The sequence below is a fragment of the Mixophyes fleayi genome, chromosome 1 (assembly GCF_038048845.1).
Source record: "Mixophyes fleayi isolate aMixFle1 chromosome 1, aMixFle1.hap1, whole genome shotgun sequence".
Taxonomy (NCBI): Eukaryota; Metazoa; Chordata; class Amphibia; order Anura; family Limnodynastidae; genus Mixophyes; species Mixophyes fleayi.
This window is the reverse complement of record NC_134402.1, coordinates 91,650,131-91,666,168: the sequence shown is the minus strand read 5'-3', so window position 1 is coordinate 91,666,168 and position 16,038 is coordinate 91,650,131. Positions and strand designations below refer to the sequence as shown.

Here is a 16,038-nt window from a genome sequence, read left to right as displayed (position 1 = left end):
TATGTCTGCACCCTGGAAAGAGGAAACAAAAGTATTAACCTGAGCCCTGCTTGGACATTTATGTTTGGACAGGATGGGTTTGAGAGCACTTTATTGGGGAAGGTGTTAAAATAGGTTTTGCTGGGGGATTAAAAGAGACACTGAAGAAACAGTTTCTGCTTGAGGCAGTGGGAGGATATTTCCCCAGACTGGTCCTGACTTACAAGTGTGAGACTGGGTCTTCTCAGAAACAAAATGGTCATCTGGTTTATTCTAACTCCACACTAAAGTGCTGTGTGAGAATCACTAAAATCAGACTGTGGACCAGAGGACATTTAATCTTTCACTTCTGTTAGTATTGGGGAAGTTAGAGTTCATCTCAGTTTAACTATTTATAGATGCTTCTGAATAGAGCTTTTATTATTTTTTTTACACTTCCCTTATCATGGGTGCTGCAAGGTTATCAAAAGCTACCCAAAGCCCTTTCCCACTACTAAGCTAACCACATTCTTAGTCACTACTACTGTGCACACGCACACACACACACGCACACACACACGCACACACAAACACACACAACATAATTTGAAAGTGACAGTTTATTAAGGCTATGCTTGTATTGGGTTAAGTATGCCAAATACTTTTCTATCAATCAAGTAAAAGAAAAAAAAAGTTTGCAAAAGGAAGTGTTAAAATAGCCAGGGGCTCTAGTGACAGCGTCTAACATTGTTTCAGCTATTTACTACCAGTAAAACATCAAATTTACATGTGACCTAAAATATGCTGAACACGTCTTGTATTTCTTCTTTCCACTTTCATTACCTAATTTATAACCAGAACATCAGCGAAAAGGTGTTAATTCGGTTGTTCTTTCTACATAATACTACTAAAGAAGACATTATAAGTCACAATACAGAAAATACTTAAATTATAATTAAGTAAAAGGTGTTAGTAGCAAAAATGTGTAGTAAATCTTGTGAACAATGAAATCTCTCTAATAAAAAGGAAAGGCATTAGGAACAGTATGTCTATGCTGGAAGTGCAATGCCTATACAAAGCTTTTATTTAAAAAATAAATGAACCAAAGAATCATCAATAATCAACTGATTTGGGCATAAGTTAGGTGGGGAAATGTTCACCAGCACAGACTTTGCCCCACCGCTCCATCCCCATCCGCCATCAAATAGCCAAACCAGCTCTACTGCTGCCAGCCAAGACTGGTATCGGCAAAGTTGATGGGACAAAAAGCAAAGGGTCCCCTTGAAAAGTCCAATATCAGCCTTACGCTATGCCAGCCAGGTCTGGTGGCATTATAGCAGGGAAACCCATAGCTTGGGGGCATGTTTGTTTGCCCCCTCATCCCACAGAGGAGCCTGCCTGGTGCTTGTTGTCTCACTAGTAGAAGCCAGCCAAGGCCGTCTACCGTTAGGGCTGGTTGAGGAAATAGGAGGGTTGCAGCTTTTTTTTAATCTTAGAAACAAGGAAACAGGGGTAAGGAGGGTCCTACAATCTGACAGTGGATGCCTCACGATCTACCAGTAGAATGCAGTCTACCTTTTGGCCACATCTGGCATAGTTCATTCTTTCATTTCTTTCATTTCTTTCATTTCTAAGGATGTGAAATACCTGAGTTGGGTATTGAGACTCACTGTAGCTCCCATGCAGCCATAACACAGCTTCACCACAGAATAATATACATAAACTATCTGTAGAAATATTTAAATAAAAACAGAATTCAGAATCTCTACCCTAAAGACATTATAATAGATCAATGTCTATGAATTTGGCTGCTTGCAAAATTGCACCTTCTAGCTGGATTCACTCCTGACTCCAAAATCAGGCCCTTTGTGTTTTATGTTGTTGGTCTGATTGTTTTTATTTTTGCTGGTATAAGGGGCTTTTTGCCTTTAATCTAGCTAGAGTAGGTGTTTTGCATACTTGGACATTGGAGATTGACTATATTTGGTCCATAAATAGCTATTCATAACTTCCAAGGACAGTACAAACTGTACAGCATACTTATAACTTAATAGTGTGTAGCCTTAAAGTCGTCATGCTAATAATGGAAAGCACCAGATGCATACTAGATTTTAATATGAATGGACGTGAGTCTATTTACTTTCAAATCACTGTTCAGTTGAAGATCCTGTGGGGGACAAAGTGTAAACAGACACAGTGCACCTGCATTTGTATCATCTAAACAGCATACACATGCAACTGTAAGGATATATGGCTAAGTTAAAGCGTAGTAGGACAACAGCATCTCTTTCTTCACCATTGTTGTCACATTATAGTTTTCTAATCTACAGAGCAAAACATTTTCTTTTTGAAGTCGGTGGGGTAATGTCAGTCTACTGTCATTGGGTCAGCGAATCTGCCATTCAGCTCATCATAGGCTGGACCCAATGTCCATTCAGGGGCACAATGCTCCGGGATTAGGTTTAACAGCCCACATATAGGTTTTCAATGATTCCCACTTTGCAGCTAGTTTAGCAAAAGATAAATCATTGGTGCAGCAAGCTCTCTCACAAAGCATTTTGGGGTTTTAAGTGTGTGCTCCAGGATTCTTTTAAAATGGGGACAATAGAGGGACTTCCTGTCTTTTCCATTGCTTTGCTGAATATGAGACCAATATGGGCGACGCAAAGTTTAAACAGTTGCAAATGTAAGAGTATCATGGCTTATTTTGCATAGGTCTCCCTGCATGGGTGGTATTTAAAGGGAAGATCCCTTTTTTTTTTCTCATTCCATATACACTGGCAGGAGCTACTGTTTACTTTTATTCTGGAACTGCTATTTATCTAGGGAGACTAAAGAAAGAGGACAGAAAGAGAAGGAACAAGCCAGAATCGAGAAGGAAAGGCAGAAAGTGGGAGGCTCTATAACCTTGTCTCCTGTGATCATTAACCTTGCAGTGATATGCAGCAACCACTTCACTGAGAAGAGTTAGTTGAAAGCAGCTTTCAAGGAATTAATACACCAGCTCCATATCTCGTGGGGATTTCCGAAAGGAAAAATGGAATTTCAGAAATTATTTTACATTTTATTAATCATCCTGATGAGCCTGCTACTTATTCATGGACAGAAACCAGGTAAAAAAAAATGTTTTATTTCATTATTATGTTTTAATGAAAACCTTTTAGAGCGATATATGAAACGAGTATTTCATTTTACCTGTTAAATGCACTTTTTATTAATAAGGATTTCAATGCAATAATATTTAATACATCACAAAGCAGCTTAAAATTTTATTTTAATAGAAAGTGTTTTTATTTTGCTGAATTTATGTGATGAAGCAAAATAAAGCTATACATTTTATTTTTGAGATAATATATTTAATTTCCCAGGCAATGCATGTTGGTATTTGTTTGTTTATCAACTGATAAAAGTAAGTAGAGAGTTTAAATAGTAACCTGATCAGGTCAGTGACCACACACTTAATGCATTAGATAATGATTGGGGAATGTGTAGTACTTATAAACCTCTAGGTATTAAAAAGATTATGGTATCACGTTGGTCAAATAACAATGTTAAATATTTACTACTGTGTACAGGCTGTGGATAACAGTCACATACTGTACAGATATCCAGATGTGAATTTCTGTTATCAAATAGAACTCGATCACATAAGTAAATAGAACCTGATTTTCAGTGGTCTTTAGGGCATGTTTGTTAACTGATGCTGACCCTGCATCAGCCCCTTAAAATCAAACCTGTATAGATCTTGAAGAGATACTAAATCAGATAATTTTACCCACCTAAGAATGTGTTGCTGGTCATCTAAATAGGTTTAGTGACTAAACTTTGTGTAGAGAACAAAGGGTGGGCAAACATAGTTAAAACTTTAGTTGTATGACTACTTGCACTTAACTCTCACCATACCATACTGAATTATACATATATTTATATATAAAGTTGTCATTAGTGCACAAATAAAACCAGTTTCACCATATACTGAAAACTGCAGTTTACATTATATAGCAAATGAAAAATTGTTGACATTCGTTAGATGAATATGTCCATATTTTAAAAATGCCATTGTTGTAGAAAAATAAAACTACAAAAAAAAAAAAAAAAGATTAATAATACAATAGTTGTAGAGAGTTCGTATATAAATGACTATTTTGAGCCCTGAAGATGAATGTGGTTATGTGCAATAAACTACAAAAGCCAGTTAAGGTAATTAATACAAGGACTGCACTCTGCATAACAAAATAGTTAGTATGTAAGAGGAAGGATTTTATAGAAGATGGCTACAACAATGTTCTCTGCAGTGGGTGGAATACTAGCTCTTGTTTAACTTTAACAAAGGTTCAGTGAAACACAAAGTGCATATCAAATGGTGATGGGAGTCCGGCACAATAGTAAGAGATCAACATAGATTTAAATCAGTGTCTCAAAGAACAGTTTACTATTGTACTGTGGTCCACCTGCTCAATAAAAGTCGATTGCACCTTTGTACACTTGCAGAGGAGAGCTGGGGAGGGGGCGGGGGGTCTTCAGTTTCCAGAACATAGTACAAAATATTGAAAAGAGAAAAAATTCCACCAACATCATATCTCCAAACTGTTTATACCTTTGCGTATAGATCATCCTGATAAACTATTTCATTGCCTCCCACAATGGGTCTGCATGCCCTCTTATGTCAATACTACAGCAATGACCCCATCTAGTTTTCAATGTTGACGTGCTGTAATCACAGCTGTGTTACTTATAACTGTATTTCCAAGGTAAAATGTGTCAAGGTACTCCCAAAAGAGCGATACATGATTATATATATATATATATATATATATATATATATATATATATATATATTCTGTACACTTCCCTGGTACAAATGATGCTGTGTGAGTGTTATTATAGAATTATAATCTGAGTAAGGAAGTAAGAACATCATTTGGGGTGAGAGCTAGGTTGCTTGTATTGGGTCTTGGGTTACATTTAGGTCTGGAGTTAAGGTGTGGGGTAGACTCAGTTTTAGGATTTCAGTTAATATTACTTCTTTTATGGGTTAGGTTTAAAGGTTGGCTGTGTTGAAGTTTGTTGAAATAAATGCCCGCAGTAGACACAAGCATCTGTATTAAATGCAATTAAGCCATGTATAATTAATAGGGGCTTTGTTAGATGGTGAATATTCCAACTCTAGTTTATGCTAATGTATATATCAATGCTGAAACACAAGCAACTCTAGGAACACAAGCAAAATTGTAACTGTTTACACCAATATCAAAATGTTAATCTTTGGTCATTTGAAATCTTGGAAGGTATAACAAATTAGTTTAAGATGCCTGAGTTATTCAATGTGTAACTGTGTGCCTGGATATAGGTAAATATTCTAGTTCAGTTTACAATTAATGCAGACAGATGTGACCATTTCTCATCCATGCTGTACTACCTACACTGTGCAATGGGTAATTGTCCAGGGAAAAGTTCTTTTGTTTAAATGCAATATTCTCAACAATGCTTTAAACAAGAGAATGCAAATGAGGATACTACCTGAAAGAGTTGCTTCTGGATTATTCAACCCCTGTGCATAGCTGTTGACCAGTAACCATTAAAAACATTCACAGTATATTTCCATTTTGTGTGATGAACGTTTTGTTTTTTGTTTTTTAAATCATCTGTACCTTGTATTTCTTTTGTGTACTTTAGACAGTTGAAAGTTTTAATAAATAATTGTAATAGGTACAGATGTTTGATAAACGCATTCGGACATAAGCGTTACTACTGTACCACCACAAAATCTTCATTCAGCCTTTTTCAAAAACCAGTTCACAATATTAATTAGTAATAACTCTTCAAAAGGAAAAAAAAACTTTAAGACCATTACTCATTTGAAGGTCTACCTTTCTGTATAGTAGCAGGGCCACAAAGTAGACAATGGTAGATTGTACAAGCAGGCAGAATCTAGTATAGCTACCAGATTTCTGATGTAAGAACAGATTTGTTTTAATTGTGTTTTTTATTTATTTCAGCAAACCTCGGTCAGCGGAGAAGGATACATAGACACAACTGTTTCCTGAAAAGGTGTATGCCTCTTCATTCAAGAGTGCCATTTCCCTGAGGTATTTATCTGCTTACCTAAATGATACATAAACGTCCGCACCTGGGACCTGAAATTTCTCTCACACATAACTAGACTCACATATATTTGAAATGGTGAGAATTAAATCCTATATTGTATCCTTCTAGAGGCTGCACTAATATTGTTCTTTGCTGTTTTGAATACTGTAGATATATTTATATATATTTACTATGAATGGTCTTCTGGACATTTTTGTAAACTGGTGCAGAGTTGTCAATCCGGCATGACCCCATTAACAATCACCTCTGAATAAAAACCCATTGCCCTCAAAAGGTCATAACTGAACGAACCACAAGCACTTTCCTCTGATGCATGGGCATATATCAGGGCTTAAGGTATTTGTCAATTTGGATAAGAAAGGCCATGACCTCTACTTAATCAGGTTATTTGATTAATTAAAGTTTCATTTAAACAGAAGCATATGGATTCTCTATGGTTACTAGCGATGACCTTTAAACCAACATGGTGACCGATGCAGGTACCTGCAACATGCAGTTTGTATTAGGCAGGGACATACACAATATTGCTTGCTCTAACTATGTCCCTATACTTGCTGCTAGTATAAGTGGCTTATAATAATAATGTATTTGAAATTGATTATTCTAGAAAAAAACAGATCCTCAATAGAATTACAATATATATATATATATATATATATATATATATATATATATATATATATATTCGTTTTTATACATTTTTGGTTTGTACAAAAAGGATAGGAAGTGGTGTTACCTAATAAGTCAGTGGAAAATGATGCTTTAGAGGAGTATTTGTCTTATTTCCCAGTTCCCAGAAAGATCAACCAGATTATTTTACTGGGTCACAAGTGGCCACTGAGGTTCACCCTTCATTGTAATCAAAACCTACAGAACCAAATTTTACAACTCCAGACCTCAAGTACCTCAACATGACATTTTAAGTGGGTCCCTTTGTGGGCACAGGTGGGATAATTGCTGACTCAGGTAAATAGACTATTTTACCTAGAGCAATGTTGGCTAACCTGTGACACTCCAGGTATTGTGAAACTACAAGTCCCAGCATATCCTTCCAGCAATAAACTGCTATATATTGGCAAAGCATGCTGGGACTTGTAGTTTCACAAACACCTGGAGTGTCACAGGTTAGCCAACATTGACCTAGAGAAACACTGTAATAGATTGCTTGTATTTTCAATCAGAAATGGCTAGAGTTAGGGAACACTTAGGTTTGTGCGGTTCACAGCACCATCATGTTCACAAACTGTTTATGTAGCCTAATGGTTATTTATAATTGGTAAGAAATGGTCTTTGAATGGTTTTGATCATATAACCATAATCATATAGATCATTTTACTTTTTGCCAAACAAATCATAAAAAAAACACCTAACTAACTGTGTATTCTTATGATTGAAAAGTACAGGATATCTCAAGGCTCACCTTATACTAGCACAGAACAGAATAAGTAACTTGACAAGTCTTTGGCTTATCCAAAAATCTCCATTAAGTTCAGTATTGATAAAGTGCAGATGATAACAATAGTAGAGGGCTTGTTTGCTTTAACAATAGATAGGTAATTATTTAGGCCCTGGGCAATAAGATGATATAATCAGGGCTTGGAGCAAAGTGCAGACTATTGACTAAGCTGCGCATTAGGTCTACACCACATCATTGTAGGTACTTATCACTCACAAATAAATCACATACACATACATCATGGCAAGATACAGCTGTAACAACATATATAAATAGATACATTTATATATAGTTGCAAAATTAATTCCAACAGTGTTGGTATACTACTATACCACCTATTAATCTAACCAGATGACAAACACAGAAAATAGTATAAATTGTGTCCAACACTAATGGATAGGGCTGCTGGTCTCTTCTTGGGTCCCCTAGTACGTTATTGTTTGGGGCAGACACATTCCCTTGCTCACAGTCTGGCTCAGATGGGGCCATGGGTGGGCGAGTGGGGCCAGAGCCCCATGTACCTCAGTATAATACACCACGGCCAGAGCCGTCTGGATACCTTGTACCACCCCTCCCCCTCTTAAGCTTCTACTGATGGGGCCACTATGACCAGATAGAATCAGTGAAGATGGGTTGGGATTTTTGATACAAGGTGCTAGACTATTTCACACATAATTTACTATTAAAGCTCAGTCTATGGAATTTTGGTAAAAAGGTGTGAGGATATTAACAGCTCATGATCGTTCTCCCTGTGTTTGCGTGGGTTTCCTCCGGGTGCTCCGGTTTCCTCCCACGCTCCAAAAACATACTGGTAGGTTAATTGGCTGCTATCAAAATTGACCCTAGTGTCTCCCTCTCTGTCTGTCTGTGTGTGAGTGTGTACCTATATTAGGAAATTTAGACTGTAAGCTCCTATGGGGCAGGGACTGATGTGAGTGAGTTCTCTGTACAGCGCTGCAGAATTAGTGGCGCTATATAAATAAATGATGATGATGATGATCCCCCTGGGTATGACAAGTGAAACCTTCACTCACAATACTTTCTATTGCACAAATGTACAAGATAAGAACAATGTAAAAATTACAGAAGGGAAATACATGAAAATTTCCAGTTTTATCAGATCATTCAAAAAGGAGGTTTTTATTTATCTATTACATTTCACCAAGTAATATATACAATAATGCACACCAAATCAGTTGTAGTTTTCTAAGCAGTTAGAATAATTTGTTCCCTTGCAATTACAGAAACCTAAGGCCATCATTCTCACACTCATGGAAGCCCAGATTCAATGAAAATCTGGGTTCCCATTTGAAATGTAGTTGGTGGACTCATTCTAATCCTTAATGGGAATGTGTCCACATGACAAAAGAACCACATGATTAAGTAAAATTGGACTCCTGGGAAGCCCGATTTCAGGAAAAGGCTCAAAATGATGAATGTGGGCAGGTCAGGAACACATAAATACAAGCACCTTGTCACGGAGGTTGTTAAGTAGTGGTATTGTCCAGGACATCTAATCCTGCAATAGTTTTACACCAGCTTACAAAATGAGCATCATTTGCACATTTAACAGTTAGGCGCACACACACAAAACAAATTAATGAGCCATTCACATGACAGAAGTCAGCAGGTTATGAGGAGCCATATATAAATCACTACAAACAACTAACCATTGTAGGTAAGAGCTTCAATGCAAATCAAACAACACTGCAACTAAACAATGTATTAAGAAAAAGTGCCAAGTTCTACATCTTGGGCCTGATTCATTAAGGAAAGGAAAGCAAAAAAAAAAAAAAGAAGAAGTAACTTTGCACCTTGGCAAAACCATGATGCATTGGAGCGGGAGGTAAATTTAAATCGTGAGGACAGATTTGTAGTTGGGGGAGGGAATGTCCTAGATGAACTTTAAACTTCAGGGTAAACATAAAGCTACCAATTTGTGCGCTATATGAAAAAACAGCCAGTATATAACTTATGTGCAAAATAATAAACTGATTTTCACCCCTTACATTGTGACATGGTTTGTCCAGGAGAAAACATTCATTTTTTTTTTGCTTATTTTCCTTAATGAATCAGGCCCTATATGTTTTATTATTATTTTTGTGTGTTTGTATATTCAGTAGCTGCATATAATTAAATACTAAAATTAGTATAATGCAGTAAGCAGTTTACATTTTAATTAAAAAAAAACACAAAATATAAACAAATATAAATGAAACAAATTTCCTCACGCTCCATTAATAAATCAGATTAGTTAGATATAACAGGCTTCATCTAGAATTGTATGCATTCGCGCACCAAACATACATAGAAAAACACACAAAAAAAAAAAAGCATACTTGTGTATGTTTAGTCAAACACTGTACAGTAGTATTTGGGTCAAGCGTACGTCACGTGTAGAAGTCGGTATACTTATGTAACAATGGATGGAGTTGTGGTGTAACAGTGTTATTAGTAAACGCTAGTCCAATTACTTTATTAGTAGCACAATATAATAATGTAACGAATACTATATACACAAGAGGGAACAGTGTCTTTATAGTTATTAATAAATACGATATTGAAAATGCAACATTCAACTGTCATTAAATATAAACACCTCCACTTCTGCGGTTTCCACCTTGAAAACTCAAATTGGCATTATCTTTCCTGCAGTAGTCCAAATGGAAATGTCAGTTAAGTAATATGAATAGACGGTTGCATCATGATATAATATAGTAACGCTGATGGTTTAAGTACTGTCTTCTGGATGGGTCAACATGCAAGCAGCCAATCAGAAGCAGCTAGTGCATTGCGTATTAATTGTACCAGCCCTCCAGTACCGGCAAGAGATACACCTCCTAAAAGGCGCATCTAGGGATGTGTCCACAGCTAATTATGTTACAATTACAGAGACACGCCCTTACTATACCTACCCTATGCTTGCCGGCTCCAGCCTGCCCCCTTTCTGCCTCTCCAGGCAACATGCAAACATCTGAATAGAAATTGGTGTACTAGTCCCAATGTATTTTACATATATAATTAGGTGAAATAATAAAAGTATGTGGTTGGAATAAATTAGAAGCGAATTTCCCGCTCCCCAGACAGATGTCTGCAGAATGATACAAGAATTATGCTTCCTATATAGTATATAGTATAGCGATTTTGATCTGAGAGACACATTTTTATAAATATTATTTCTACAACCACTCTGCCAGTTTGGTAACATGATATCTATGGTTTTATTTACCCAACAAATGCCTTTTCCTCTCTACATCCAGATGTAAAGGATTATTTCCTGCAGAGCCATTATTCAAGGTGAAATATGTTATTTGGCTAAAAAGAAATGGAAAAATAATTGTTGTGATATAAATCAGATGTTTATTCGCAAATTATCTCATGACAAATGGTCACGCTTCATTTTACCAGCTTGTGCTCAATTGTAGAAAGATCAATTGTGCCACATTTGTTCCCATTACAACTTAAGTGCACATCAATCACAGGGCAGGTCTGAAAGGGAGGGAGGCTGTGCAGGCTGTGTCTCCGCTCTACAGAAGCCCGGGCGCTGGGAGTTACCAAGAAATGATAATAGAGCGAGAGAATGCTGTTCCAACCTGCATAAAACTTTAATATTTATGGAAAGTAAACAATAAACATGTTTTCAAGTTATCATAATCCAGCAAATTTATTTTCATTTTTAAATCTATTGCAGAATGAATACACTGTAATCAAGAGGAAGCAATAGCACTCCAGGTGTCATTCAAAATGAATGCAAACATCTGGCTGTTAGCTATGCATAGCACCATACTGTTATACACCATTACCCGTGTCACCATTTTTCCTAAATGCACTCCAATAAATCCCCTGCCGCTGTTGATGTGGAGGAAAATGAAAAGTAATAACAGAAGTTCCATCATGTTGAACACAACTGACTATATAAATGAGTATTTCTTACTTTGAAGACATTGTAGATGGCATGAAAACTATAACATAGTCCAAAGTAAAATTATGCATCAGGCTTCTAGGTAAACAGTGAATCATGTTATAAAGACTGATATAGAAAGATCTGTATAAGGCTGCTTTACTAGTGTCTTATAATACTAACATAATCAAGGAAACGGGTATAGAAACAGAAGTAATTATTTCCATAACCAATTGTATTCGCAAATGTGGACAGGAACGTTTGCATTGCGGCTCTATCCTCCCAATGCTGCCAGCTCAATCTATTTGCGATCACCACAGGTGAACATATTGGGGTTAATGGAGTGCCTTCCACTGACCCCCTAACAAAATGTAGGCACAATCTCATTTGACATGGCATTTAAAATAACACCAGAGGGAAATCAGCCTAAGGCTCCATGTTTCATTCATATAATAATAGTGTCTCTTTTACACAGTTTAACAGGTTTTTACTTTTTTTATATTTTTGTCTCTAAATTTTAGTTTGTGAGACTGCCCACAAGATTTGCTTTGCAGCATATTTTTGCATAGCAGAAGCTGGAGACAAATGACCAGAAACATTTTAATTTTATTGAGATTTTTTTCAGCCACAAAATACAAAAATTGCAAGAGCAGCCGTGGCCTAAAATCAGGATATAAACCGTACAGTCAATTTATATAATTGACTATATTTGGTGGCTAGGCTCTGCTAATTGCCATAAACTGAATGAAATTAAGTAACTGAGGTTATAAAAAAACCCTGTATTTTCTTTTATTTGGTGCAATCAAAGTTATTTCATATGAAAAATCGGAGAATAATGAGAGCAGGTCATCTCATGGGCGTAATGGACCATATCTTTGAAATCCTATTTCTGATACTTGCTATGATGCAAGTACTAGAACATTGTTTAGATTTCAAAACCATTTAAACCGGCGATTTTACAGTGTAAGATTCCACTTAGGAGATTCTACTTCTAGCTCATGGTAAACTGTCAGCTCAAACCTGTAGTGTGTATGTATGTGTATAACATTATATATATATATTATATTATATATATATATATATATATATATATATATATATATATATATATTATATACACACACACACACACACACACACACAAATACAAGACTTTGCTCCCCACACTGTCAGCAACTAGGTCAGGAAACACAATTAGCATTGCCTTCTGCTTAGGCCACTCTATACACAAGATGAAGTGATACATTATTGCAGTGGATTGAAAAGATAGGCCTCTGTTTGTTAAATATCAGGACCACTAATTGACTGATACTGTGCCTATTAAAACATTACTATCTCAAGGGCTTCCGCAATCCTATTGAAGCTCTGAAAGAGATGATGAATGACTTACCTGATAATTTGCCTGATTTCAACAAAACATATTTACCGTAGGCCCTCATTGAAGTGAAGAGGGGGCAGCATAGTATCAGTTGCATAAAAGGGTGTTTAACTTGCACTGTAAACGTCCCATCCCATTAGTCCAAATAAAATAGCCTGCAGAAAGAAATCACTGTTTGACCGGAACCCATTGTCTGTAGTTATCTGCTACTCTCAAAAGACAATATTTTATGGAATGTGACCAAGGAAGACCAGGAGGAAACTTTTTTTTTTTTCAGGAACACCTATATAACATTAAGGTGAAAAAAGCACAGTATATCTAATAAGACAAAATAGTTTATATATAATGTATTATATATTTGTGAATATATATATATATATATATATATATATATATATATATATATATACACACACACACACACACACATAAATATACAACAATAATACAAACACCAATAAAATCAATTTAACATGCACATGTTTAATACGATCATAATGCTGGACTATTAAATATAACTGTTGTAAATATGAAGCAATACCATGAATGTGAGCTAATGGCAACAATTACTTCCACGTTTGCTAAGGTTCATTTTCAGCTATGAAGTATCTTAAATCTCATTTTAAAATGTTTCTAGATTTGTTAGTAGATACAGCCAAAGTTTAAGATATCTGGAATTGCTTTTAAAATTTAAATAAAATACATTTTCAGATATGGCTTCTAAACATTAAGGAAATCTGATACCAATCAATCACCCTTAACATATACAACTGAAATAATTTGCTATAAAAACCCCCACAAACCTTTCTAACACACAAAACAGATACATAGTAAAGACAGTCTCTATGTCCACTCACTGACATGATTAACTAAGGCATAAATTATGCTAAACTGAGCAGTAACTTTGGGGGGGGAAAAAGAAGTGTAACTTATTGGAGGGGTTGAGCCGAAAGTAGTGTTAGGATCATACGTATTTCCTGCAAAAGTAGATGCAGACTGATTTTCCAAGGGAAGTTCCCAAAATTGAAACGTGGGCTACATGGTACAATATTTGTTTTGCACTCAATATTACAGAAATTATTATGCAGTGCGCTATGTAACTATATTGAGTTAGTGCAATTGCTATCAATGTGTTTTCAATAAAAATGCTGTTCTCACACAACTGACATGCAACATTTTTCTATTTTTAGGCTGAAGGTGCTCAGTAGTTTCTGAACGATGTGACAGAACAACAGAAAATGCTATTATTTATTAAAGTGTGCTTGTGCATGATGGATAAACATCTCCATGGACCAGAATCATTCATTTCTTGGCATACTCAGAAAGACGGACAGAGAGTAAGTGAAGCGATTCAAAACCTTGGCCTGCCACCTGGTGAGCAGAAGCATCTCAATATCACAATGACGACAAAAACAAAAAAGACATGGAAACAAACATGGAGTATTTATCATAAAGCAGCATATGTATCACAAGAGCAATAAGAGACAAACTTGTTTATGATCAATTTGAATATTTTCCAGGTGGATGACTAAATGCTCTACAATGCAGAGATGTATAGTGTCTTTAGAAGACGGTGCCAGATATGCCTTATCTACCAGAAAGGAACAATGCGTATTACGGTTATATCAATCCTCTGCTAATCTGATCCCACAGCCTCTGTTATTTTATATGGAGCGAATGCACAACTGCATACCTGTAATATGTGGCTGGACATGAAAAAATAAACCAGCTTATGCCATCTCTATGACTGGTGCGATTCCAACTCTTAGGTAACGCATAGGACTTCACTGTTATTGATTGCAGTACTTATTTCTAGTACATATGTCAGAATGTATGTTTTTATGAGTATTGTACCATAGTGTAACGTTGCATAAACTAAATTCTACACAGTTGTTAATGGATGAACTCTGGCGACAACTATCGTTTGCACACGCTCCCATCACCGCGCAGTGCCGCCTGTCTGGAAGGAGAACCTGCTGTCTCTGGCCCACCTATCAGCACCAGGTCTGCCACAGCTGTTGGACGCAGCACTGCACAGTTCTGATCAAAGATGGTGCTGGTGTTGGGATCTCCTGCATGGCCCAAGAATACATGCTCAAATTCTTCAAGACTTTCATCACCAGAGTAGCTTTCTGCAGTGGATAACAGGCAGAGGACCCAACCCTAATCTGTTTATCAAAACTTGTGTTATCATTCTGATTGACTTCAATAAGAAAATTGTTAACCAATATTGTGAAAACAAAGGACTAGAGATAATAATACAGGCTTCATCTGATTTTCCATCAACACTCAATCAGGTGTAGCTTTAAAAAGAATTGTAGACACAATAACCGTTGACATTTAATTAGGGTTCCTTGTTTTATGCAGAACGTTGAGACAAAACCATGACAAAGTTTGCCCAGTCCAGAAGACATTGACCTATTCGTAGCCACATGGCACAACAGATAAACAACCAGATATACAACTACCCAAATTGCACTGATATAGTTGTTGGGGTCATCGGAACATCCAGATTGTATCAGCATGTCCACCTGCATTTAATTGTTGAAAAATAATCCTAACCTTATGTAAAGGCTGTCATCATTCAATCTTTTTTTTTGAGCAATCAAACTAGATCCCATGGACTGGAGTTTGAACAGGTACAATGAACCAGAACATGGTACAACGGCTGGTAAATTTGGTCAACACTGAGCAACCAAAAACATACCCTGTGCTGGCAGCTTACAACAGATACATGTGCAAATTCTATTAATTCAGGTAGAATCAAAAGGAAACATAAATGTTTATTTTTTTTATTTTTAAATGTAATGATTTACTGGGACAAAAACACTGACCCGGAAAACAAAAACACATATTTGTCTTTACCATTGATATACGTATAAAATGTATAATAGAAGTGTCTCTAAAGTAGACAACATAGGCAATATAAATACAAAAACTGTATATTCTCAAAGCTGTTCAAGTTTTACAGTTGGTTGTGTTCATGTTTCTATATTAAAAAAATAATAATGTATATTTCTTTAAAGAAAAGATGCACTTCCAAAAACATTGACATGTTATTGTAATAAACTATATATGTTTTGTATGGCTTGTAAATGGTTTGGTTAGCTGTATTTTATTTTTATGACAAATAAAAAAAAAATATTGAAATAAGCCAGTTATAGTTCATCTTTCCAGAGGAGACTATTTTCATTACAAGTTCATATATTATTTAATATAAATGATGTGTTTTGGGTA

General features: G+C 36.0%; 1 protein-coding gene across 1 annotated transcript; it reads left to right on the top strand.

The window, feature by feature from the left end:
- Positions 1–2,761: 2,761 nt before the first annotated feature.
- APELA (apelin receptor early endogenous ligand) lies at positions 2,762–15,875 on the top strand. Its single transcript, XM_075189501.1, has 3 exons — positions 2,762–3,071; positions 5,958–6,047; positions 13,992–15,875. Exons 1-2 carry the CDS (start codon positions 2,996–2,998, stop codon positions 6,044–6,046), a joined length of 165 nt encoding a protein of 54 aa, XP_075045602.1. The 5' UTR covers positions 2,762–2,995; the 3' UTR covers position 6,047; positions 13,992–15,875.
- Positions 15,876–16,038: the final 163 nt, after the last annotated feature.